The 27,917-nt window shown below is 38.2% G+C and overlaps 1 protein-coding gene across 2 annotated transcripts; it reads right to left on the reverse strand.

Moving 5' to 3' along the window:
* Positions 1–1,267: 1,267 nt before the first annotated feature.
* Positions 1,268–26,597, reverse strand: peli1b (pellino E3 ubiquitin protein ligase 1b). Of its 2 annotated transcripts, XM_077239590.1 has the most exons (8): positions 26,170–26,597; positions 19,009–19,045; positions 13,940–14,144; positions 9,767–9,896; positions 9,085–9,186; positions 8,641–8,838; positions 7,872–8,060; positions 1,268–4,751 (listed from the first exon to the last, which is right to left on the reverse strand). In XM_077239590.1, the coding sequence occupies exons 3-8, from the start codon at positions 14,017–14,019 to the stop codon at positions 4,173–4,175; spliced, it is 1,278 nt and encodes a 425-aa protein (XP_077095705.1). In that variant the 5' UTR covers positions 14,020–14,144; positions 19,009–19,045; positions 26,170–26,597; the 3' UTR covers positions 1,268–4,172. The 2 variants fall into 2 exon arrangements, with proteins under 2 accessions (XP_077095705.1, XP_077095706.1); XM_077239591.1 differs by lacking the exon at positions 19,009–19,045 and having other exon boundaries at positions 26,170–26,563.
* Positions 26,598–27,917: the final 1,320 nt, after the last annotated feature.

Genomic DNA, 27,917 nt, shown 5'->3' on the forward strand with positions numbered 1-27,917 from the left:
AACATGATTTGTCTAAGAAAATGTAGGCTACACAATACCTGTAAATTAGAAGCATTTCATTGGTTTTATTTAATATATGGTTAAATTTGCTTACCCAAGCTTGACCGAAATCATTTCCGCTGTTTTACATCACTTTATGATTGCACAAAATTGTTTATACGTGCAGTGTTATATTGTTTTTTTATACAACAGTTCAATAAACAATAAATTAATATTGAGCAATTTACATTTTGGCGGTAGGCTATATCAGGTAGGCTTCTGCTTGTTTTTGCTCATAGATATAAATATATTTATATGTTTAACATATTTATATTTAACATATTTATATGTTATATATATATATATATATATATATTTTCTTTTTTTACGTGTTTATATCTATGGTTTTTGCTCCACAGCAGAATTAACCATTGCGGGTCCCCGGGGAAAACACAGTAGGAAACATAACAGAAAGGTAGGAAAGCATCACCTTTGGCATCACTGAATGAAATATTAGCTTTACTTCCTGTCTCCAGGGATAACCTTCATCGGATCGATTTTTGATATTCGTTGATATCCATTGCTATCCCACAATCCTGTTTTTTCCATTCTGTAACAGTTGAGCCAATAAAAAGTAAAAATGGCGTCTGTAAGTTGCGGTTGGTAAGTTAGTGTAACAGTTATAACGTTAGACATAATTTATTATGTCTGAGTAAGTATGTAAATGTAGGTTTTTGACCAACGTTTTCCACTTCTGATGTTATTTCAAACGAGAATAGATTGAATAGATTCTAATAGAAGTAATATTTGCTTGGTTGGTTATCAGCAAAGCTTGGTCTATTTTGGTCAGAAGTCTGTCCGAAAGGCTACAAGTCTTTAAGTTTTCCGACGCTACTGTGTACTTTCCTTTCTTTTTAAAACAAATCAGCTGAATGTAAGCTTCAACGAATCACTCATAATTCACAAAATTATTACTTGCATAAAGAGTCACACAGACTGACAGAAGACGCAAATAAAAAACAAAAAAACTTAGTGATTCAAATTGTGAACAGTTAACCAACTTCTTTAACAGGAACTTGGTAGTCAATGTAGGTGAAGTTTGTTTAGATATTAACCACAATTCATTTTGTGATTTCAGAAATTTAAAGAAATATGTTTAAAAAAACAATATTGAGGTGAAAAACAGAAAAAAAAAATCATGGAACTTGTATATTATAGGCTATATATAACACCATCTTCGCCTCCTGTGACCATGAGAGAAAAACTTAACACCCAGACATACTGAACATGCTTTTTAAGATTTTATTTGTTTAAAGTTGGTACAAAATGGTAGATCAGAAACATTCTCAGCACTTGCCTTTATGCATTCATATTTTTCAGAATACAGGGACACACACACTCTCTTTCTCTCTCGCACACACACACACACACTAGGATCAAGCAGACCAGTTAGACCAAAGTGACAAAAGACATGTCAAAAAACTCAAACAAATACACAGAAAATGAGAAAAGCCCTTTGCACGCAGTCTCTACAGAGACAAACGAGCGATGCCCTTTAAAAAGTCAAATGTGTCTAACAAATCTGTGTTTGTTTAATACTTAGAAAAACACTCACACGGGAGGAGATGAAGGAGAATTACTTTGCTAATGAAGCATCCTCAAATTCGGGGGTGGGTGGGGGGCTAAGCACAGGAGAAGAGCTAATATGTCTGTGGCGGGATCAAGCTTCATAGTCGCTCGTAGCACTTTTAGCAGAGTGTGGTCTAGATCTCCCCACACGCAACAGAGCCCAGATCAGCTGTCTGGATCTGAAATACTTCATTAACACATGCCCTGGTGGTAAAGATGGAGGAAACTCCCTGAGGTGAAAACTGCACCAGTATGCCGTGTCTGGGTGCTGTTCAGAACAGCAGGAACTGAAAAATCTCTGGAAGTCGAGCCTGAACTTCTCTGGCAGAGAATCCACTTCACAGTCCTGGGATTCTCAACCTTTCAGACTCAACGAATGCTCTCCAGATTCTTACACGTAACACAGTACAGCACATTTAACATTCGCACCGTACATACGACAGCATGTACTACATGAAATCAAATTCAAAAACATCATTACACAAATTCAAATATATTAGCGTACTCAGAGACACAAATATACATACACATAGAGGTTCATTCTTTGAGGGGACCTAAAATTTGTCGAAAGAATAGAAGAGAAAATAAACACTACCATCCCAAATCTATACTTTCTTCCAAAGAACAAAAAAATTGTTTTTTAAAAGAATGTTACAGCTGCATCTTTTCCATAGAATGAAAGTGGATGGAGAACAAGGGCTGTCATGATAGCTTTGTGAGGAATAGACTGACATGCAAGGTATTGACTGAAAAACATCATTTTCCACTTCTATTGTATGGAAAAGAGAAGCTTGGGCTGCTATATGAATCTCCTTTCGTGTTCCACATAGTAAGAAAGTCATTTGGGTTTAAAAACAAAACAAAAAAACAATTCAAATGTTTGGGGTCAGTTAGACATTTTAATGTTTCTTAAAGTCGCTTATGCTCACCAAGGCTGCAGTTATTGATCGAAATACAGTACAGCAATGTTTTAGTATACTGTAAAATGTAATTTATTCCTGTGATAGGAAAGCTACTTAGTTTTCAGCATCATTACTCCAGTCTTCAGTTTCACAAGAGCCTTCAGAAATCATTCTAATACTCCAAATATGGTGCCCAAAAAACATTGGTTATAATTGTCGGTTTTTAAAACAGTTGTGTTGCTTAAAATTGTGAAAACCATTTTTTAATCAGGATTTCTTTGATGAATATTTCAAAAGAACAGCATTTATAAAAAAAAAAAAGAAAGAAATCTTTTATAACATTATAAATGTCTTTAATGTCACTGTTGATCAATCTTAAAAAAAAAAATCTTACTAACCCCAAACCTTTTTGAACAGTAGTTTAAGCATAAACTATTTCTTTAGTTGCTTGCACATGGAACGGAGCTGTCATTCATATTAGAAATAACATTTTTAATATACATTTTAAACTGAACAAGGAACAAATGACAATTCCTGCTTTAATCAAGTTCCCAGTAGCTGTTGGGTACAAAACAAATCACATCTCAGTATGACCAGAGTAGAAAAGCAAATAAGAAACAACAAATAAAATAAATAAAGAGTTAGTGCTGCTTTTTGCACAAAGGTTGGAAATTATTTCCCAATGTCCACAAAATATCCAAAGAAGGGTGAGACTAAACTCATCTAAACAGAAAAGGCTCAAACAGAAAGCAGGGACCTTACGAACACTATATGAACAACACATTTCAGCAAACACTTGCTGACGTGCAGAGTCGCTGACGGGGCATGTGGTTTTGGCCTGTGTTTGAAGGAGGTGAAGATTTTTAGGCCTCTGGAGCAAGAACGTTTCTCTAAGCATGACCATGTTGGTTCACTATTGCAGAGAGGATTTCACTCGCATAATCATATTTAGCCTATTTAAATGAAAACAAATTAGGGAAAATCTGAACACTAGCGAATGCTACAAGTGGAAGAGACTTACAATAAAGACAGAGGAAGAGAAAACAAAAAACAGCTACATAGAACATAACTCCCCAAAACACACCTATACATTTTTATCTTTGATAAACATTGATAGTGTATAAATAAAAAAACGTTAAGTATTTATTTAAGTTAGACATATATGGAAAATGATAATTTGTAATCTATATGTAGTTGCTTTGTGAATTATTTAATGAATCGAGTACTCATCATAAAACATACATGGATGGTGTATTGCCTCTCTAATGCTGAGTATTACTGTTAGCAAACAAACACTGTACATGCCACCATCTGTAATGGCCACGCTCACTACTTCAAATGACAAGCAGAGCCACCCAATTAGATTGCTCAAACGTGGGTGTGCATGTGCTCTGCTGTTCTGAAGAGGTCTATTCTTTCTTTTTCTTTCTTTTTTTGCTTTTATTATTTTATTTGAAAATATATATTTGTTTTTCTCTGTATTCGAAAAAAGCATTATAAAGGTCACTTACAAACCAGAAAGAGAGGTAAGAAAACAGTCTGAGAGCGCAGAAAATGTCATCTTTATAAAATCAAATTATAGAAACAACAGGAAAAAAAACCCCGCCAGACTAAGGTTTGTCAAACGGGGTTACTGGGGCAAAAGGTCATAGGCAGGTGTGTTTAGTCCACGGGCCCCTGGAAGATCAGTTTGATGTATCCCTGCTCACCGTTGAGCTGCTGGGCGCAGAAAGGACATGCGGCATGGAAGGTGTGCGTTCCATGAGGAAGAGGGATTTGACTCCAAAATGCAGCTGTTTTTTCTGAGCACACGTGGCCGCACGGGCTGAATCCATGAGTGGGAGGGGCTGCATCTAGGTAAAACCCTGCCTCACAGCCCAGCCACAGCGGAACGTATGGCCCACGAGCGCGACACATGGGACATTCCCGCTCCCGGCCCTCCCTTCCGTCACGCTCTGCGTCTCGGTTGCCCCAGTTGTGGTAGCCGTGAACGTGGCCGCAGTTTAGGTAGACCCAGGGCTGCTTCTCGTCCACGATGTCCTTCCTCCGCATGCTAGGGAAGGCGAGAGTGTTGAAACCCACGGGACACTGGGGACGAGCGGCATTCAGCTCTTGCCGGAGAGCCTCCAGGTGTTTGACGGTGGGGGTGCGGGAAAGCCCCTCAGCTGTACGCCACAAGAGAGTAGCTCCACAGAGATCGATCAAAGAGCCATCCACCAACTCTTGAGTCTCATTGTCCACCTACAGAGAAAAAAAAGATACCAAAAGAGCAAAGAGAAGAGGATTGAGTTATAAATAGAAGAGGATTGAGTTATAAATAGAGCCCATATGTATGCCTTTAACACAAAACAAATCAAAGGGAGATCTTATCAGCAGATGCAGTGTTGCAAAGTTTGCCTGCAGGGGGCAGTAAAGCCCCACCACTATCCATACAGTAACGATTCGTTCTTGATAAGCAGCAAAAAAAAAAAAAATTCTAACCATTTACTGCTTAAGACGTCTGTCAGTGTGATGGCACACAGACATAAATGTGCAAAATACACACCCTTGATCCACACATTCATCCGGGAGTCACATAATTCATGGTTGCGACATTTCACACAGCCATCCTTGATCAGCCTTTAGTTTGTCCTTCAACTATACTGCATTAGCCACACCTCTCTCACACACACACACACACACACACACTTGCACAGCTGTATGGACACAATGTGTGTGAACTGTGCAGTGTCTATGTCTGAGCTGTGTTGTGTGAAAGACACAGAGTGCAAGTGCAAATACGACAAAGTTTTGTATTCGAGCAAGTGCGCATGTATGTGTGTGTGTGCATATATGTTGCTCTCAACATTTAAAGGTCACATTCCACATGGTCTGCATACAGTATTATTTTAATAATACCAATGTACACAAATGAGGAAATACTAGAAATGATAGGTATCGAGAGGAATAAAAAACATTAAACAAGAATACATTAATTATAATTGTAATAAATAATACAAAATAAAATATATATTTTTAAACATTTAATTTTATATACATAGATAGATGGATGTAGATAGATAGATATATAGATGGATGTAGATAGATAGATTTTTTTAATGTGTTTAAGGAGTCTTTCACCAAGGCTGCATTGATTTTAGTTAGTTGTTGCGTTATATTTTATATATATATATATATATATTTTTTTATTTTTTTTTCAGTATTCTTTGATGAATAGAATAGAATTTAGACCATCCTTGCTCAATAGTATTAATTTCTTTAAAAAACATCTTAATGACCTCCAACTTTTGCACAGTAGTTTACATTATTATTGCTTAGTACAGAAAGTCAATCTACAACTCAAATTTACAAAAAAATTGTAATCAAATTTTTCTGCACTAATGCAGAGTTCACACTGAACGATTTTAGGCCCGATTTCCACTCGCCGACATAGGCAAATCATAGGCAAAACGGTGCTCGTTCACGCGAGTGACAATCGCGCGGTGTGAATTCTCAAAGACGCGATCTGAGAGAATCGCCGGCGAGTCACCGACACCAGTGAGATATATGGCATGCTAAATATCTGGACCTGTCGGCGATTCAAAATCCTGCTGTGTGAATGTGTTCTGACTGAAAACTACATCAGTGATGACCTACAGCCAATGAGAGAGCAAGGTACAGGGTAGCGGGATGTTCGGGGAGGAGTTATAGACAAGAATATCAGTATTTTTAGAGATATATTTACAATTATATTAAACAGAAACAAAGCACAAACATTTGCTTGACCAGCAGCACATTGCAAAATTATTTATTTCCTCCAACTCTCTTTGCAGAACACAATCCTCGCTCTCGTCTCCCCAACCATTTCCTCCTGCATAAGCTGTTTTTCTTTTTCTCCTTTTCGCTGCAAATCAACGCAGAAAATTTGGATCACAAACTTCTTTCAGGCTATCATTTTTAATAACAATTTTGATCTTACGCACGTGTGATCTTGCGTTATTTCCTTATCACTTTTGGCGTGTGTTTAGTTGTGAAACGTAGTTTGCGGACCAGACAGAAGTTGTCGGCGATTCTTTCTTTTGTTAAGTCATGCCGTGTGAAACCTCCTGTTGCCGATCCATCGTGCAGTGTTAACACAGCAGCAACTGATTGCTACCCCAGAAAGTCACGCAGTGTGAAAAGAACAGTGACCCGACTACTTTGAAAATTGTGCAGTGTGAACTCGGCATAACTTGGATGGGTTAAATGCAGAGGACAAATTCTGAGTATCGGTTACCATACTTGACCTTCATATCTTAGCAACAACAAAAAAACAACAACACTAGAATCTGCTTGAGAATTGTATATATTGAATGGTCAAATTATAACTAGTGATGCACACTGGATGCACACAAAAAATATCAAATCCTGCATGTGCTCAGAACTAAAAGTGCCCACTGTAAAATTGTGATAAATGTCCTAACTTCTGAACTACTTGACTGTTTCCCCAGCATCAGCCCAGAGTCTGAGCAGTTGGGCTTGAACCTGATGTTATGAGCCTGTAAAGCCGAAAGTCTCTCCACAGCAGCACAGTTGAGCAGTGTTTGCCCAGCACTGAGGCAGCATTAGATCCATGTTTAGCCAGCATTGAGCCATCAGCAGGACTCCTCAAGAGCAGGACATGAACAGCAATCAGGAGCGTGTTTGTTCTGCCCATGACAACCCAGATTAATGGGGCGCCTCTGAGCCTCTGGACTGTGAGTGCATGCGAATCAGAGAGTGTTTGAGTTGTGCACCAAGAATACATAAGCAGTTTAATTTGCGTTCCTCAATGTGTCCAAACACATCATGGGCCCCATGCATATCTAGGAGTCTTTACAGGCCTATATTTGTCCAGATAACAACTAAAGATAATAACTTGTCATGAGCATGGGAGGATAGTGTTGAAAGCGGTAGTTCTCATTGGGCCTCTGGTTTGACGCACTTAACAAATCAACTTCAGATCATCTTACAGCTTTGTGTTACACCGAACAGGGCAAAACCGTCTCGCCTGGGCCATTACTGTGGCAACAGCGTCCCAGAGCAACCAGTCAATGGCACCAGAGCGCTCCAACGTCCCGTCTTGCAGGGAACCATATGATTCTTTAACACAGCTTCAATTTCAGAATCCCATATGACATCGCATTACAGCTTCCACAAATGCTGCTTCATAAACACTAGCTGATATTTATGGTCTTATGATTTGAAACAGTATGTCTCCAATAGGGCTGGGCAGCATGATGGTACTGTATATACCTTGTGGCGGTAGAAATGTGTCAGCTGGTAGGAATTATGCTATACCACTTAACTACGTTTTTTTAAAACACACTAATTTACTTGATCATCAAAAATAGGAGCACTGACCATTTTCCCTCGCTGCTGAGCCGAACGAGTCTCTCTCAGTGTGAACACGTTTCCGCACACCGAAATTTCTCTCCACACGCCTGGTTTGGAGTCCTCTGTGAAACCGTGACGAGGATGCATTACTAACACACCGTTAGTAGTCAGACCGTCCATCTGTCCTTCCAATGTCTTCCACTTTGCTGCTTTCTCCTGTAAGAAAAAGAAGAAATTTAATTTTATTTAAATTATTAAGTTATTTAAATGATTTAGGAGTTCACTTGAAAAGAAAATTTCTGTCATTTTTTACACTACGTTCCATTCCAACATTGGGAACCATTGGACCAAACACTGGAGACCATTGACTTTCATTATATGGACACAGAGAAAAAAAATACTGAGATATTTCTCAAAATATCTTCTATGTTCCACAAAAGAAAAAAAGTTTGGAATGACATGAGTAGATGACTGAATTTTTGTGACTTGTGTTAACAAGCACTTTAAAAACATTATGGTAAAAGTTTTTGATTCAATGAACACCTCGGTGATTTTAACATTTCTGTGATTTAAAAGTTCTATGTTAGGTTGATAATACAACATTCAAATCAATTCATGAGGTTGATAACTGATTTCAGAAAGAGGCTACCAGTGCATTTAAATCTATTCTGATTACAAATCTATTTTCATTAGAGATTTAGATATATTGGGTCTTCAGATGTTAACGCTGCTCAAAAGTAGTGCCAGTTTCTCATGCCCTTATATAAGCTAAAGTCACATTTTCTCACTCTCTCACCCCAAGGAAGATGTTCTTGGAGGAGTCGAATCCGGCGGCATAGATGCGGGCGGTATAAGGGGGCGTTCGCTGACACATGATCCGGCATGCAAAGCGAGATATGGTGCTCTGAACTGACTGAGTGTCAGAGTTACTCTGACTCCCGGGAACCGTGTCGGTCACCACAAAATCTATAGGACTCTCAGTTGAGCGGCCAATCTGAGATGCAGAGAGAGATTAAACATAAAACACTGCAAACAAATTTGTAAGTTTGCATCACTGTACACAATTACAGAAACACTGTAGGAGATACACGATCAAAGCAGAGTATAGTGACACCTCTTTCCTGCCTAGTAACAGCATTAATTCAGGCTGACATTTTGAGCAGATTAATAGACGCTTTTGTACACAGTCCAAGACAAAGTCCAAAAGGACAGCGGAGATCAGTCAACAGTGAGTCTGTACCTGAAACATGTCTGTATTGCTGTCTTGAGTGTACTCCACCACGACCGTCTGTACTCGGGACAACGTGTAGGAAATACTGTGCTGATCCTTGTTACTTATGGCCTAAGGAAGGGAGATGATAAAATAACATGCTGAAGTCAAGATACACATGCCCAAAAAAATTACTACAATAAAAAAATAAAATAATTAACAAAACCCACTGCCATAAACAAATAAATAATAAAGAAAATGCTTTAGGCCAAAAAAAAGAGAGAGATATTACAATATTATATTATTAAACATATATCATTATATTGGAATAATAATATGATTATATTATATATAAATAATAATTTATCAATATATATAAAATATATGTTTCCCCACACACAACACGTTTGCAGATTTGGGAGAAAAAAATATTTCAGCCAGCAAAAGTTCATTGGGCAGCCTAATAGAGTCTAACAGACTGTGGAAACAGGCTGAGAGCTGTTTGTGTGTATGTGTGTAAATGTGTGTGTTTGTGAAGGAGCCACAGAGGGGTCATTCATGAGCTCAACAGTATCCAGATGTGTAAGTGGACACACCCTACTCCATTACAGCTCAAACCCACCTAGTTTTTTAATTCAAAACTTAACCAGAACCTTAACCTTGATTCTCTTGTAGTGTGAGTGTGTGTGTGAGTGTGAGTGAGTGAACGTACCTTGGCCGCCTGTGGGGTGCAGGCTACGTGTACAGTGCTGGGTTTGACGCCGTTGGATTTGGGTCTTTTGAAAAGGGCAAACCTGCTCTTCCTTCTGCCGCGGTCCCCGTTGGGTAGAGAGCCATTATACCTGCAGAAAGAGAGGGAGTGAGATATTCAACTGAAAAAAACTGCACACAACATTTACTCCACCATCAATTCAGCTACAGGCAACAGGTGTCGAACAAAACAGATACAAGCACTCACAAAAGCAGAAACAAACAAAAGCTCTACGGTAGAGATATTCAATCTAATGCTTTTCTACGGAAAAGCAAACAACCATTTAGGTTGTTATCTGGAACTAAAACCTAATCCCAAAAATTCCACACAAAAACCATACCAGAGTCTCAAAGTTCAAGACCCACTCTTCATTAAAATATATATTTAGCTGTGATGACATACTGAACTTGCCAACCCCCATTGCAACAGTTTCTAGGTTACAAGGCTGATAAAAGTTATGGAGGCGAACATGAACAGGGCAACCATGAGACTGGGTAACTATGATGACCAGTGAGTAACAACAGTGATACTTCATGCCACTTCCAATTTGGTGTTCCCCTTCCCACATTTATGTGGTCTGTAATTCAGTTCAAAATCTGATCTATGGAAATGTTTCTCAGTCTGAATGGTGAGATCAGATTTCAAGTAGTTTCTTTTATAATCGAAGGCACATGTAACAAACGCAAAAGTGCAATAGTGTCCCAAACTGTCCGAATTCACTCATTTATGTACCGAATGGTGAACGAGCAGCTTTAGACACAGCATAGTGTATATTTATATATAAATATAGTAGTGCATCTGGAAAGTTTGGTATCAGTAAGACTTTCAAAGTTTTTTAGAATAAGTTTTATATACTCACCAAGGCTTCATATTTGATAAAAAAAAAAATTATTTCACAATATTAAAGGTATAGCAGAGGATTTTCTTTTTCCGCGTGGGTAGCCTATACTATTGGTCCACCTAAGTGCCAATCATTCTGGTGATATGTTTACGTAAGGCCGTCTTACGTGCTCGTCCCTATGTAGTCTTCGCTTTCTGCGCATGCGCACTTTCAGGTGTATTATGTGTGATGAGTTACGGTTTCAGCCATTCCTTTGAAAATGACTGAGGGTTGAAAGAGAAAAAATGTATACGAAGTGTATGATAAGAAGAGAAAGGCCGCAGAATATAGAAACAAGACCAGAGTGATTTTGGGTGAATATTTCACACGCTGGCGTGAGCTAAAAGCACAGGTTGGGCTTCCCAATGATGCCGCAGTCGCGAAGATTCTACTAGACAGGTAAATTTTGTCATGCTATTTGGAGAAATCCATTTAAAATCACTGCTAGTAAAAGTTAATGTAAGCTATGATTAGCGATGCTAGCCCTCATGCACCGCGTAGACACGGTAAACATCTCAATTTGTCTAAAGTAGCCTTATGACCAAATAGTAAATGGTATCACGCTGAAATATTCTAAAACCTTGTGTGTTCATTTTCGATAATTACAATGTGTTCACCATAGTATTTATTACACAAATGCAACAAGCTACTTCTCCATTGCATATCATACCTTGAGTCCTCGGTCACTCAATCGATCAGTATAATAAGTAAATAAAACACGGAAGGGCATTTGACATTTTGTCTTGCATGAATGTTTTTGAGTTAGTTTATAATTTGCAACATAATTGTGCCACCAAACGTGACTACCCAAATTTGGATGCCCTTCCAAACAATCTACTTTGATGCATATCTGTGCAGTAAAATATAAAATATGTTTTATGCTTGTACTATTAGACATTCTCTGGTCTGACATAGTGGAAACGACGTGCACGAGGTGAACTAGGCTCGTGCATGCTCTCTCGTGCACACGTTTAATAGGCGTTCCCTCTCGGGAGCCAATAGAGTGTTGCGCTTGTGCGTTTATTAAAAAATTGGAGAGGGCAGGTCTTCTCTAAAATTCGGAAAGATCCTCCGCTATACCTTTAATGTTTTTACTATATAAAATTACATTATTTTAATATATTTTTTCAAAAGTATTTTATTCCTGTGATGGCAAAGCTGAATTTTTAGCATCATTACTCCAGTCTTCAGTGTCACATGATCCTTCAGAGATCATTCTAATGTGCTGGTGCCCAAGAAACATTTCCACATTGTCATTTACTATCTAATGGTGTAATGCTGACACTTCTGTTGCCATTACTAAAGGAACCAATGGATGTAGAAAATGAATCTGATATTACCAAGATTCAGTATTAAAGATCAAAGCAGCATTTGAAAAACATATCAGATCCGTGTGCAGTGTGAAGCCCATGTACATAAAGTATTATGAACACTGCACTTGCTGTGCATTGCGATTTCCTCTGTGGAGGTTTCCTCTCAGACCTCCACCCACTTACTCACTGCCCAAGTGTACAGCACACAGACACACAATGTTTGCAATGTGATGTAGTTCAAATGTTGTGTGTTTGGTATTGTGTGTGTTTGGGCTTTAAATGCACTGCAATGGACTTCATTAAATCTCTGATTGTTTTAACATGAACTCCTTGAAGGCATGCACTGACGTTGTTGAGTACATTCTCAACATATTTTGGCAAACCCACATTATACGAATGTACTCTAAAAACAAGCGGACCGATTGTGCTCATTTCTCCCGAGCCTTCCCCCATAAAACAACATTTTTTCTTATATGGAGATCAGAAAAGTGAAGACCAGCAGGTGACATCTTCAACTTGAGTAAGTCTAAAAAAACACAACCTTATGACAGAGACTTTTTCTGTGATGATCTAAAGAGCTGATGCATGGGGAAAAAAACAAAGTTGAAGAACAGTGAGTCAGCAGGAACCGGGAATTTCATGGATTAAAGACATGATGCATGCACACACACAAGAACCGGGCTGGGTATTTCCGCAGCTGTGACTTCTCATAAGACCGCATTCCTTCAAAAAACACTCCGGGAATGACAGATAGAGGGAGGGAAACCCCCAAGAAGTGGTGAAGATGAAGGAAGTCTTTCAGTGTCAAATGTTGCTGGGAGGAGAGAGTGAAAAGCCAAGGGAAAACAAGGTGGTGGAGGAAAATGAGCCGCCTCATCAGGAGACTGACTCATGGAACAGTGTGTGGTCAGATGTAAGTTATAAGCTCAGAGCTCTGTCAGAGCTAGAAGCTCAGTAAACAAACTTACACATATCACAAATATCATTCCCAAAACAGTCAACAGAATTCATATGTCTCTACCAAGATCAAAAACAGAGCAAAACATCCACACAAGTAGGGTTAAACAAACAAGGAAAAATCTATTTGGGATTTTTCTGATAAAAACTGACTGCGATAAAATCCAGGTTTGCTGTGCCTTTTTTATATCAATATGACTATAAAGCAATAATAATGATAATATTATGGGAAGATGTTTGCCGCATGTTGCGTTCCCAAATGCACATTAAAGTGACCCAAAGACAGAGCAGATGCAGAGATTGAGTTTGTATGGAGCAGCATTACTGCTAATACGCTTCTGTGTAATGACAGAGTCGTGGTTCAATATGAAACAAGCAGTGCATATATTTATTTCATTAAATCACACTGAGCCATATCATGATTTCTTTTTTATTCCGACTAGTTGTCCAGACCTACACACAAGGTAGCTAAAACCATAGTTTAGCAGTAACACAACACTTAGATCAGCCATAACTCAACACAATAAAGGAGTTGAGTCCTCCATGCGCTTCAGGATGAGAATCTAATCCAATCCATGACCTCTGAGAACATCTAATCAAAAAAGTTAATACACAAATGCTCTTTTAGACCCGTCAGTCATGTGATGGTATAGCGCAGCGCATCACAAAGGAGGCTGTTTTGCAAATGAAAGTCAATGAAGTGCATTATGACACCCCAACACCACATTGAAAACCAGTTTGTTTTCTAACTGAGGGCTCCATTGTTCCCTTAAACATGCATCACCCTCACATTTTGCCCACAATGACGTTATTAACAAAAACACCAACCACCAAAAACCTAAATGGCAGCTGACTTTTTTTCAGAAACAAGAAAAACAAGCATGCACATGCATAGTTGTCACTGAGCATTAGAAGCATTACAAACTATTAACTCTGGCATGACAGATGCCTCCTGATCCAGAGTCAAAGGTCAGAAGGCCTTACCCGAGCACAATGAGCTCTCCGTATTTGACTGGCACTTTGGTTGACGACGTGGAGATGTTTTCCTGGTCAGGGGAGAACATGGATGCAGTGTGTGTGGGGGAGGGGGTTCTTTCCGCTCCCAATGTGAACGCAACACCACCACACACACTCAGCTCTCAGCTCTGTCTCCTCTTCGTCACCATCATCATCCTCATCATCACTACAACTGTACAAAACAGAGAAAGAAACCTGTAAGAAACTATTTTTAGTGAGTGCCTTTAGCTGGCATATCATTTAGGTTAGTAAACCACAGGAAGGAATTTTGTACAATTGCACCAGGCACCACTTAAGTGATGTTTAGTGGCCCATATTCTGCAGTCTTAACCTCACTCTTCCTCAATGTAAGCTGACTTACAGTATGGTATGTACTCTTAGACATGAGATTTGCTAACAAGATCTAAAGGACAAACAGAAAAGATGGTGATCAGCTAATGCAAACAAACTCTCAGACACAATCCATTGGACAATCCAATTTTTTTCCTCAGTTTTTCCAAAGTTTACCTCAGTCTGCATTTCATGTGAAACCTAGCCAAATTGACCCTCACACTAAACCGTGATTTGAGAGCATTGTCCCTGAAAATTCGGACAGCCTATGCGTGTTACTGAAGGAGGTCCTATCTGATCAGTATTATACTACAATGAAGACAGAATAAACGCAGGTTTGTTAAAATAATACCGAAATAGCTATTTGGCTATGGATTATCTGTTAGCCTGTCTCTACATGTCCATCTTCTCGTTCTTTGCCCCTTAACAGCAACGCCAGAAACTCTGGGGATTCTCACCCTCTTCCGTCCCTCCATCCAAAAAGTCTTCTTTTTCACACCTACCTCCTTCCTCCCACAGCGATCCCTGTCCCACATACCAGACTGCTGCTATGGGCTTAAACTGTGTGTTACAGCTGGACCTCTTGCTTTAAGGGTGTAGTGGAGAATGTGGTCATACAGTCCCTGTATAATACTTTAACAAGGACAATGAGCGTGAATGGGCCACTGCACTAATAAATTCCTCACACGGATACAAAATCAACACCTGCCCTGTATACACAATCCTGATAACACCATCAAAGCATGTGGTCTAAATGACATACACAGCACATGGATTGCTAACATGTGTTAGCCCGAGCTGTTGATTAGCCCTATTGCAATAACTTGAGTAAAAGTGCTTCAATGTGGACAATGAATAACTTTATTCTGAGTATGCATATCATCTAAGAAACGTATTTAGAAAAAGCAAAATGGATGGAGTGAGAAAAGAAGGTTGACTAATAATCTGCAGTCTTACAAGTGACCACAGAACAGGAAGTCAATGCTGCTTACAGAGGAAAAGAAAGGGGTGTTGTGGCAACACTACTCACATCCCTTCCTACACCTAAGGCAGAGACCATTTGTCACACTATTGTACCATGAAGTATCATAACAGCAGTTCTTCCTGTTCTTAGAAATCACAGTCTACGCACGACCCTTAAACTAAAACAGAGAGACAGTGAGAGAGATTAGAAAGAGAGAAAGCAAGAGAGTGCAAGGGAAAATAAAAATAAAGACTTTCTACATTACACATCAGACAAGAGCATTACACAACATTTACTGCAAGCCAACCTTCCTAAAGAGAGTATGAACCTGTATTAACTGTTCATTTGTATTTCAGTTAGTCTTAGGCCTGGAAATCCAGTAATATTAAGAGGACAAACCAGCTAACTATATTTAGCCTACACAGCAAAACACACTTGATCTCTCTGTTGCAATTGTACACAACAGATCATTCTAAAACCACTGAAGTAATTTTTAGTAATGCAAAGTGGGAGAGAGAAAACGAAAGGAAACAGGAAGGGAGAATATGAGAAAAAAATATGATCTTTTATAAGGTCATCAGATTTATGTTTCACTCATGTATGCAGATTTTTCAGATATTTCGCTCTTTCCTCCATCTCTCTCGGTTTCACACACAAAACCACCTCACAAAATCAGTCAAATAAAAACACTTTCGATATCTGCACATCTCATCTTACTGTGCAAAAGGGTTTCCATTTCATGAAACCCAAGTGAAACGGTTACATAAAGGGTCACATGGTTACAGTTTTACCTTACACACTAAATAACAATAGAGAGATAGACAGAAACACACACACACTAGTTAATAGTTCAGAGAGCTTTTATAAAGTCAGCATCTGTACCAAAATTCAGCCCAGGACAGATGCACACCCTGTTTCACACACACCCCTGCTGTTTTTGTCCTGATTTGTCTCGCGCGGCCTCTCTGTATAATGACGACCTGAAAAATAACCCAACCCCATGAGAAGTGAGACAGACGTTAAGCCTGAACAGAAATGCGACTGAAATGAGACACACGCGAACTCCTGATCAAAAAACGAAATCACCCACAGAACTAGGACTGTTTCAGAGCTTAGATGTCAATAGCTCTCAGCCCACGGCTTTCAAAAATAAAGAAATACTGAATATAGTTCATCCTTTGTTTCGGTGCTGGTGAGAAGAGAGAGTAGCCAATTTATAATAAATCTTCAGCAAGCACAGAGATTCATTACTACGGCTCAGGTTGGGCTTAAGGCCCAGTAACCAAGGCAGCTTGGCTTGATTTCCACAACTTTACGAGCGAGTTTGAATGCAGTTCTTTCGCATCTTCTTGATCGGAAACAGTTTAAAATCACTTGAATATTTAAACTGACAGGACCTAAAACACTTTTAAATAATAAACTTTCACTCTACGATGGTTAAACTTTGTTATTAATCTGTGAATCAAGTGCATTTCAAGTACGATATCAATGCTAAAATTATATATCGTGCAGTCCTAATTTATAAGCACCTCTATATACAAACACATACATATGTATATACACACACACTGTATAAAGACATTGGTTGATGCAAACATCTGTTACAATGGTAGACATTGTAAACAGGCTCGATGCGCACTTTTGCCGAGCCCGCACTGAAGGGAGGTCCGCAGCAGACTTCTTCCCGACAGTCAAAGCGGAAGACCGCAAATGTTTAGGGTGCCATTTGGGACCGGGCCTATGACTCAAATTGTCCTACAGCATGAACGCTAGCCACAAAATAGCTTTGGTAAACATTTTACTTTAAAGACAGCATGAACTGGAAATTGCAACTGTCTTTTCCTCCCTATTGTGACACAGAGTGAAACGGCTTCTTGAATGAGAAAAAAAAAATGTAGAGTGGGACTTGACGTTTTCCATCAGGTATTGATTGGATCATTGTCGTTTGCTAACTGCTGCAATCTCAGGTAAGTGACAGGTTGCTGGAGGATAAAAAATAATGATGATGTGATTGGATAAATCAATAATAAACACTGAAATATTCCATTAAAAATAAGAATTACCGAATTATTTTGACTTCATTGTGACTGTCTGAATATAAAACCCAGGGTAGATCGATGAACAAAACCCTTCCTTTATCTTTTACACAGAACATGGCTTCAGACCTTGCGGAATATGATATATCCTCCCTGATCCCAGAACATAATACCAAACAGTTTGAACTGTACACACGTGATGAGCTGTGTCCATTCCTCTACGAATTTTACACACATTTTGGAACAGCGATATGCTATTGTCTGCAAAACAGACTTTAGAGATGTGCGTGTGTGTGGGTTCAGGTACACAGCCAGAAACCACTTATGTCATCAGACAACTCCAATACAACTTATGACAATACCTTAAGAAAAAACCTGAATGCATTCAGACACATACAAACACACAATACACAAAATTGAAGAAGCTCATTAGAGTCCACAGCTGCTTTTACTGCATTAAAAAGAGCAAATAAAACCAGGCTCAGTCTGTATCAAAAGCTTAGATATCAATACGTCACTTATACACATTCAAAAGAGAGAGAAATGGAATTTCCAACATACAGAAAACACCAAAAACTCAAACATCTGTGGTCTAAAATAGATCCAAGAGTAGAGAAGGAAGTTGAAATGAGAAGTTAGGAACCAGAGGGGAGGTACACATCTGCATCCAGCATGGGCATCTGGTCTGTGGGATACACAAGCGCCACATGTGGCTGATGGGAGTTTGAAGTGGAGCATGTTGGGTGTGCAGCTGCTTCACAGCAGACGAGTGATACACACCCGCTGCTGAACACCCGTACGCATGGCCGACCACAGACAAATTAAAGCTGTCTGAATTTGCATACAACCGTGTCAAAGGAAACTTCCAGTCTGTGTGACATTTCAAGCTTTTTTTTAAAGCTCAGGAAAGGATTTATAAAAAAATGTAAGTCTTTGGACTTCGATATTTAACAAATCTCTCTCTAACTGCTCTGAAAAATTTAATTATAAATAAAATGAAACTATTGTTTTGTGTAAATACAAATAAAAAAAAAAACTCAAATCATTTTTAAATGCTACAGGAGAATTTAGGCATCACAAAATTATAATGTACAGTATGTAAAAATGGAGGATGCCGCATCCGCAATAAGACACAGGTACTAATGTTTACACTGAGCTTGTTGCAGCGCATTCTGGGATTCTCTTTTCTGCAATGGATAGATGTTATGATTCCTTACAATTTTGGCTAAAAAAAGGTTGCTAAAGAGGCAACATAACTTCTGGAACAGCAGGTATGTAGGCTTCGGAAGAGTGCAAATGTCTCTGTAAAACACATCAACACTGAACAAGTTACAAAATCCATGAATCACTTTACAAGTAACAGCACAGACTGACTAAAGGATCCTAATAAACACATTATAAAAAAATTCCACCATTAATGAGAAACTGGATGCACAGTAAAACTGCAGAAGGGAAGCAGGTGACCTCCACCTGGGCAGGAACACCAGAACTTTCCACCACTCTACACTGACAACTATTTGAATCAATACAACACTGTTGACCAAGACAGATGTACAGCATCAACACAATGATGAATCTGAGCTAAAGATGAAAGCGCAGATGGTGAAAAAGAGATATTGTGAGATGAATCAGATATCCAGGAGCCTGCATGCATGCACAAGAAACACCATAACCCACTAAATTCATTTCTGTCATAATTTACTCACCCTCATGTCATTCCAATCCTGTATTGCTTGCTTTCTTCTGCAAAAGACAAAAAACAAAATTTTGAAAACTGTTGTTAACCAAACAGTTTTGGTTACCATTGACAAAATAACAGTGAGACATTTGTCAAAATACATATTTTTAAAAGTTCCACAGAAGAAAAGTCATAAAGGTTTGGAACGAGGGGAGGTGAGGATGAGTAAATGACAGAATTTTAGTTTTAGGTTGAAACTGTCCCTTTAAATACCACACAGACACGCATGCGTCGGCAAAGAGTGGCCTTAAGTCACCTGAGACTTGGTGAAAAACAAAAATCAAAGCTTGAGAAAAACTTCACCTAGGAACAACAGGCCTTTGAAGTAGCAAGAGAAACATCAAACGTTTCCTACATGCTGCTGTAAAACAGTTTTTTCTAGGGCAAGGGACTGCTGACCCTATACACAATTTGGAAATGCAAGTGGGCGACTTTTTTTTATGTGCTGCTTTTGTAGGTTATGCACCGCTGAACAAGGAATCATGTTGGGTTCTCTGCTAATTAAAGAATTTTGACTGAAAACAAAATATCAAACCACTGTGCTACTTCTGAACAAGTATCTTGTTTTGACACGATAAAGAGGATGTTGAGGAAGTGGGAGAAATGAAAGATGAGAACAGCAGACTGAACTTTGTTATCTTCATGGGAAAAATGTCTGTGGTCAATCAAACCCTGAAACCTCTAAGAAAGTGGTGAACTAGTGAACTAGCTAATCAACTGTCAGTGTTTAAAAAGTGTTTCTTAGAGGTGAATTTACCTAACCATATTCTAACACACGCTCCACAAGGCTGGTTAATCTCCAGAGTACCGTTTGGATCATACACACACACACACACACACACACACACTACCTCACCACGGCCATTCACCCAGCACTGAGCTAGCAGCCTAATTGGCTTAAAGCTTTCTTTAAGGAACAAAGAGTGCATGGAAGCTGTCTTAAACCCAGTTTATAAAGTCTCAGCTCAGTCTGTGTTTGCTTAATAGAGGATCAGAAGAAAACAAGCACTCAGCTTCAAGCTTACCAACAAACAAATTGAGAGTGTAAGATTGAGAGTGGGTCAGGTGACACAATTTGGTCTGTCACTGAGAATAGACCACAGAAGATTTTTTTGAATGTGCGTTTCCATTTAATATGTGGGGTGAGGAAAAGGAGGGGTGTGCATTAACACACACATACCTCTCCATCTGGTACCGATTACACCACAAAGGAAGAGACCTCTGCATTGCCCCACCCTCTCGTGCGCACACAGGAACACGTGAACATGCAGGCTTTGGAAGTGAGGCAAAACCGAGTGTCCTTTGGTACTAAATTGTTCCAAAAGAGTAGTTCAGATGGCTCTCAGGCATCTCACGTGCTGACCAAAGGTAACTTATCAACAGACATCATTTATATATTTGACATCTGAAACGTGTAACAAATTCATATGCAGAGTGACTCAAAATAATTACTCCAAAAAGTGAAATGCAATGCAATTGTGAAAGGCAATTGAGAAACAATACAAATTATTATTAAAAGATGCAACATAATGACTCTCTATTGACTCCCTTCTGACCTTCAGTTTCAGAGATTTCATAAACATTTATGAATTAGAGGATGGGTGACATTGGTTAAGTAGTTGACTGTACAACATTGGCTGGTTACTCTTATTTTTTATTTATTTTTGGGGGGTGATCTAGGCTAGCTTTTGAACACAAGAACATTCTTCTTATGTAAATGCCTCAAAGACATCAAATTTGGGTCAGTTGGACTCAAAACAAGCCTAATTGTTTCTTTAAAGGGATAGTTAACTCAAAAAAAACAAAAACTAATTTTCTCACACTTGTGTGGTTCCAAACCTGTATGACTTTCACTTTTATGATTGCACTTATCCATTATTTTTCTTTTGTAAATATGCACTAGATGGAGGTCTTTGTCCACTGCACTTGCATCTCTTTTGTGTTGTCTCACACAACATGGCTTTGTAAAAACGTGGTGCTCAAGGTAATACGTTTACAATTTAAATAAAAAAAAATAAAAAAATGCACCTTACCTCCTTGCATTTTTGCCTATTCTACTGCTCACGTCTTGCATTTTTTCAACATAGAAAGGGCCGTTCACACAGAACGTGTTTTTGCATTTAAAAACACAAGACGCAATGTAGTGGAATGAAAAAATGCAAGGTCACTCTAGAGATGTGATTTTTAGGTTTTTAGAACGACGTGTCATGTGCAAGATGCAAGACCGGAGTGCCACGGCCAAACACGTCCACATGGTGACATTGAAAAACAAAGGAAAAGCAGCACAATGGAAAGCAAAGACATTGTGTGAACAACTAACAAATATGTAGTTTTGCACATCCTTATTAATGAATGCATAGGCCTAGTTACTAAGAAGGTGCTCATTTCACTCACTAAAGTTTTCTAGTTAGTTGACAATGTCAATGTCATTTAACTGAGTATGTTTAACTGCGCAATATCAGATTTCAATGAAAAATTAACAATGAAATTGTTCATTTTAAAACAGTGAATTATTGATTTAGCCATACAGAAATCAAACTTTTAAAGTGAATAATTGTTTTTCTGTGGCAACTGGCAATCTAACCGCCTAAAAAGTAGAGTCTATAACATAAGAGTAGTAACTTTCACTGAAATCTGAAGAGAAACTTTGCACACTTCAAACTTGTAATATGAAATCACTGTTACAAAAAAAAACAGTCATAGAAAGAGATAGGGAGAGGAAACAATATAAAACTAAAGATAATCATCAGGAACAAGAAACGGTTACGAACAACACTCAAGCTGAATGTGACACGGTGAAACGGCTTGCTTTCTTAAACGAGTACAGAACAGACAGATGGAGGGAGGACGGGAGAGATGATGGGAGTGGCTGAGCTTCAATTTCAAGAGCTTTTTAATTATTCAATGACATGAGCACTGAAACCAGAGAGAAACAACCAGACTGGACTGTGACAATGAACTAACCATGCAGACACAAACACATATGTACATCAAACCACAGAGAAACACACGGTATTGAGTCTATTGATGTGATGTGAGTGAGTACGTCTGAAACAAATGCTAACCTTACAAATACACATCTAAAGAACCACTTACGGAGAGTACAATCAACTATTCCCAGAAACTGTCAAATGATCCAGTAAAGTGGGGGATGCTCTTTAGATATGGCTGTGTAAACAGGAAACAAGTCATTCTTCAGAGCAGTCCACATGCTAAAACTAATTTAAATGCCAGTCAGCTGGTTTTTAGATATACTTTAGGGCAGTTCGAAAGGATTCTGTCAGTGACGCAAGCACCAGATGCATGCCAAAGCTCATCGTTTCAGCTTTGACTGGTAGAGGCTGACCTCTCGGTCTCCATGACAATAAGTCATTTACAGCCCCCAGTGATCAGCCCTGGCTCTCCCCAAAGGAAGTTTGAGGGGAACAGAGGCCTGTGATGGGGGTTGGTGTGTCCTTCAGGCCACATGACCAGTCTCATCTTTCACACACCGCTCAGAATTTAGCTGCTCAGAGCAACAACAAAAAAAGAAGAGTCAAAAAAGGAAGAGTCAGCAGGACATATCAGAATCAGGTTTTGTTTGGTACGTCAGGTACGGGAATTTAAACGGTGTTCAACAGATACTCAAGAGAAGAGATCATACTACCTATCAAGATACATAAACAGTCTGAACAGGTGTGAAGACAAACAAGTTACCCCTCTGAATCCCTGTCCCCTTAACCACTATTGAAAAGCTGAGGTTGTTAAGATTTTTTTAATGTGTTAAAAAAAAAAGTATCTTATGGTCACCAATGCTGCATTTATTTGGTCAAAAATAAAGCAAAACCTGTAACATTGTGATATATAAATACAATTTAAAATAACTTTGTGATGGCAAGGCTGAATTTTCAGCAGGAATTATTCTAGTCTACATTGTCACACGATCCTTCAATAATCATTCTAATAATAGCTTATTTGGTGCTCAAGAAACATTTCTTTTTTTTATCTAGGTTGAAAACAGTTGTGCTGCCATATGGAAAAGGAACAGCATTTAGATTCCTTTTAGTAACAATTGAAAAGTCTTTACTGACACCTTTGCAGAAAAAGGAATTAAACATAACACCAGAAAGAGTTTAGTTTACTGAAAATGTAAAGAGAACTCTAACCTAGCCATTTAAAATACAATATGCATAAATTTCATCAGTTTTCAGGTGCTGCAACAAACAAACTCAAAGGGTTGAAGTCAGCACAGCCAAGCATGTGAGAAAGAGAGAGAGAGTTCTTCCTGCTTCCTTTTCCTCTGAGGTGCCCACTGTCTGACCTAGTTTCCACAATATGACTCAAAGTGGCCAAAAGACAGTCCTGACTAAGGACTATAATGGCTGAATGTGGATTAAATACAATTATTTTGTTGCACTGTAAGTGTCTTTACTGTCACTTTTGATCCATTTAATAAATCCTGGTTGAATTTTTTTTATTTTTTTTATTTTACTGAGCCAAACTTATATAAACTTATGGAGGTTTGGCACAGCTTCCAAAAAAGCACAGAGCTCATTCTTCAAACAAATGTATATCAATGGAACGTATAAATTAGTGATCAGTCAAAACGTGGGTGACATCTCGCACAATTTCACATGGGTTTTAACACCTTCAAAGATTTGTGAAACCCACACAACACTGGATGAGTTTCTCATTACTGAATAAAAAAAACGGTTACAAGCAAGTGGAAGTTATAGATTTGCTGACTACTGACATTTTAAAGGGATAGTTCACCCAAAAATCAACTCTCTCATGTTGTTCCAAACCTGTATGAGTTTCTTTCTTCTGTTGAACACAAAAGAAAATATTTTTAAAGAATGTTGGTAATCAAGACAGTTGACAGTAGCCACTAACTATAGGAAGAAGAAAAAAATGGAAGTCAATGGCTATACCGTCAACTGTCTGGTTACCAACATCCTTTAAAATATATTATTTTGTGTCAGAAGAAACTCATACAGGTTTGGAACAACATGAGGGTGAGTAAATGATGACAGAATTTTCATATTTGGGTGAACTATCCCTTTAAGAGGAATTTACTTCAACTCTGCATTCTGATGCCTCCCTAAAATCGTCTCGCAAGATCTATTCCCAAACATGTAGGCTTAGTAAACAGAAAATTAATCATAATGACAGCAAGTCAAATTTGAGAAAAGATCAAAGCAAAATAACATAAAAAGTTAAACTGCAGGTTGCAATCTTTAATAGAGAATGATGACTTGGCTTGGCTCAGGAATCAATTCAAGCTTAGAGACATCAGACAGTTTCACAGATATATGATCTGCTGCAAACAGAGTGCTGCTGATCCAGGAAGAGTTTTTCACAATTAATGCCACTGACTGCACTGGTTAAGTAGAAGCAGCTAAAAATTAATCCTAGACCAGAAGTCTCACAAGACACTGGAAGTGATACAGACTGAGATCATTTTACATACAGCAGAGTCAGTGCGGCTACCATGCTTGTGGGAATACATGTAATACACGTTAACTTACATAAGGTGACGACGTGTACACAAAGACAAACAGCATACTCAAATCACCAGTACAGCAAAAAATACAAATCCCAAAGTGTCGAATGGTAACCTTTGTTCTTGTTTAAAGGAAAGCAGTCAAACGGCTGGAAATTAGTCCCTGGTAATTCTCTCTTACCAGTAACTTTGATATACAAACAAGGAACTTTACATCTGATAGGGTAGAAAATGACACCACTGTATTGCCATCATTGAGGAAGTTCAGTTTATATAACTGCAAGAACATGCTCTGCATCAAAGTTCTCCAACTAAGATGCCCAAGGTAAAGTTTATCAAACAAAGCACAAACCTGAATTCACTCAGAAGGTGTTCAGACCACACAAAAAAGAAAACAGATCCAAAAAGATCACTTCAGATTGGGGTTGCCAACAATTATTGTTTGATTTGATTTCAAACTAATTTAGATTTAAACAAATATAATACTAAGTTAATTTCAAAGATACAAATTCAGATAAATGTCAGATAAATGTATTTTTTTTAACATAATGCACAATTATGCATCATTAAGGATTACTTTAGCTTTGCCATAAAATCATTATAATCTATGTAAATGCATTACCATAAGGGCAGGCTTAAAATTAAGCATTCAAATTTTGTACAGTCTCTCTATTCAGCTGACAAAAGTAGTTTTCCAAACTTCAGCACACTTTATTTTACAACTCTAAGTTTCTCATTTCAACACCAGGCATGAATGTGATAGCAGAAACAATGGAGTGGCGGTAAATGTTGTATTAACACATGTTAATCCATTGATTGTTTTAATAAATAATTCAGATGTAGCACCGCACCGGCTGGTACCAAAAGAGGGGGGGGTGTGATTGACATCCTGACGTCAGCACGGGAACGGGACAAAGGCCACATTGGGTAGGACCAGATGCTCGGTCTGCCAATGCAAATGACTCTGAGTGTTTAAATACATCAGCTAAGAACAATGACACGTCTGTAATGAGCCTACAAAAGCCAATGCAAATTTTGCCCATAAAGTATATGGAGTGCACTGCTTTCTCGATTAGTATAAATCTCCATTGTCTACGCAAACACATCAAAATGAAAATGAGGGATTCATGTAATTCACTGGACTTGACATAGATTGCTACAATTCTAGGTTATTCTTGGACATGTCGAGTACCTCAGCATGAACAATTGTGAAGTCAGTGGCTAAAACACAAGACACACACAAAAATCACATCATTTGTATATATCTGACAGAAAACCTAGAGAATTATCACATTTACAATTAACTAAAATGACACCTCTTTGGTCTGCTAAATGAACTTCAATTACAGATATTTATTCTGAGCTTTTAGAAAATCAAAACATATCTATGTCAGTATATTTGGTAGACTGAAACAACACAATAAACAGACAAAAATAATCTGAGCATTTATATACTGAATGATGAAATAAAAACAACCTATCGTTTACCATAAGTCAACATTAATACCAGAAGATTTACAAACAAAATATAACAAAACAAACAACATTGCAGGGAACAAGGCAGAATAAGAGAAGAAATAAATGCTATTCTATAAAACATCAGCTTTGTTGTTTATTTTTCTGGTGAATATGAGGTAGCCTACTCACGGCGGTGCTGGTGTGTTTTTTTTTCCGAGGCACGAACAAAGAGCTGCTCCGTTAGCACAGGTTTAGCTAACGTTACAACTGCTGTCTGTCTGACTGAATAAATTAATACATAAAATAAAAAATAAATAAAACACAGAATAATGGATGAGGAGCTTCTATAAGGACATGCGAGGCTAACTTGCTAACAAAGGCAGGTGTAGAGACTTATCCTCAAAATTCAAACAAAAATATCTTTTCTGCCGTTGTATGTGCTGTGATCCCAGACAGACTCGGGCTCGGAAGAACAACAGAGGATTTAAATAAAAAAGTAATGCATGTAAAATGGTGTTGTCCGCCCGCTGCTAGAGAGACTGTAAACAGACGGTGGTGTTTTGTGTTGTAGTGGCTCGAGTGTAGATGAGCGGAGAAAAAAACCTTGCCGCGTCACTGATCGGGTGCAGAGGATTGTGGGCAATGTAGTTCTCAGCACTGATCCAGACAGAATATCAAATGCAAATGTTGTGATTAGATTAGGTCGCATAAGTAGCTACTGTATCTTTGCAGCAAATCTCATATTTGAGCTGCACCCACGCCCAAAGAAAACAATCACTGTTTTGTATCTGTAGCTTACAACAAATCAACGAAGGCTCTAATCTTGTATTATTCATAGAACGCCTATACATTTCTGTGTAAATAGAAATACATACATAACGTTTCAATTCCAATGGGTATAATCGATTTCCAGAGGAATTTGTTCTGTTTGTTGGTCATGAATGAGTACTGATGAGTGTATTATTTTTATTTGCTTTATTTTATTGTAACCTATATATTACTAAATGCAGCATTTAACATTATATTATTATTATTATCAATATTATTATTGGCATGTTTGTCTTTTTGTTTGTTTGTTTATTTATTTATTCAATAATGTATTATTTTATTTATTTGTAGCGTTTTAGTTCTTTGAAATCTGAATTGAGTGTTGTTCGCCCTTGATTAACTTGTCATCAAAGACATGTTTCCTGTTTTTCGATACATGCCTTTTTTTAGGAATGTAGTATTGGAAAGGCAAATGAAACATGACTCAGCAATCAAGAAGTTCTCTATAACGCCTTTAACGAAAACAAGTTTAGGAAATTTTATGAGTAGTAATACTGTACAAGAATGTCATGGGATTGTTCTTTTAAGGGTTATGAATGCATGAGGATGCCTCATCATTAGCCATCCTGGTTAAGATTAATGTCAGGCCAAGTCAAGTTTATTTTATTTACAAGAGTAAGGAATACAACATATGTGAGTAATTGTGCATTCTGCTGTCAATGAGATATATGTCACATTAACTGCTTAACATACTCCTCAAAGCAATCAAACAATCTCTCTGGCACCTACTCTTTTCTGATATGGGACTTTCCTTGCACTTTAAAAGCAGACACATTATGACTAGTCCCGGTCTAGATAACATGTTGGTGAGGTGATTTAACAGTGCCATGTCTCAGTTTAGGAAAGAGTTTCCAGTAGAGGTCGATTTGTTCTGACATGATCTGGTAGTATCCGTACCTCCAGTCTAGCCCAAGCATGCTCATAGCTCATAGCAATATTGTGAAAACAGTGAAATGTTAGCACAAGTCATGTGATGAAATGCTTATATTTTTTTCCATGGTCCAAAAACAATGTAAGCCAGAGGGATCAACAAAATAACAAGCAGACATTACACATACATATGCAGAAACTTTTGCTGCAACGTGGTTAGTGGTTTGTCAGTTTACACA

The sequence above is a fragment of the Siphateles boraxobius genome, unplaced genomic scaffold (genome assembly GCF_051911475.1).
Source record: "Siphateles boraxobius isolate OS27281-9 unplaced genomic scaffold, OSU_SipBor_1 22, whole genome shotgun sequence".
Lineage (NCBI taxonomy): Eukaryota > Metazoa > Chordata > Actinopteri > Cypriniformes > Leuciscidae > Siphateles > Siphateles boraxobius.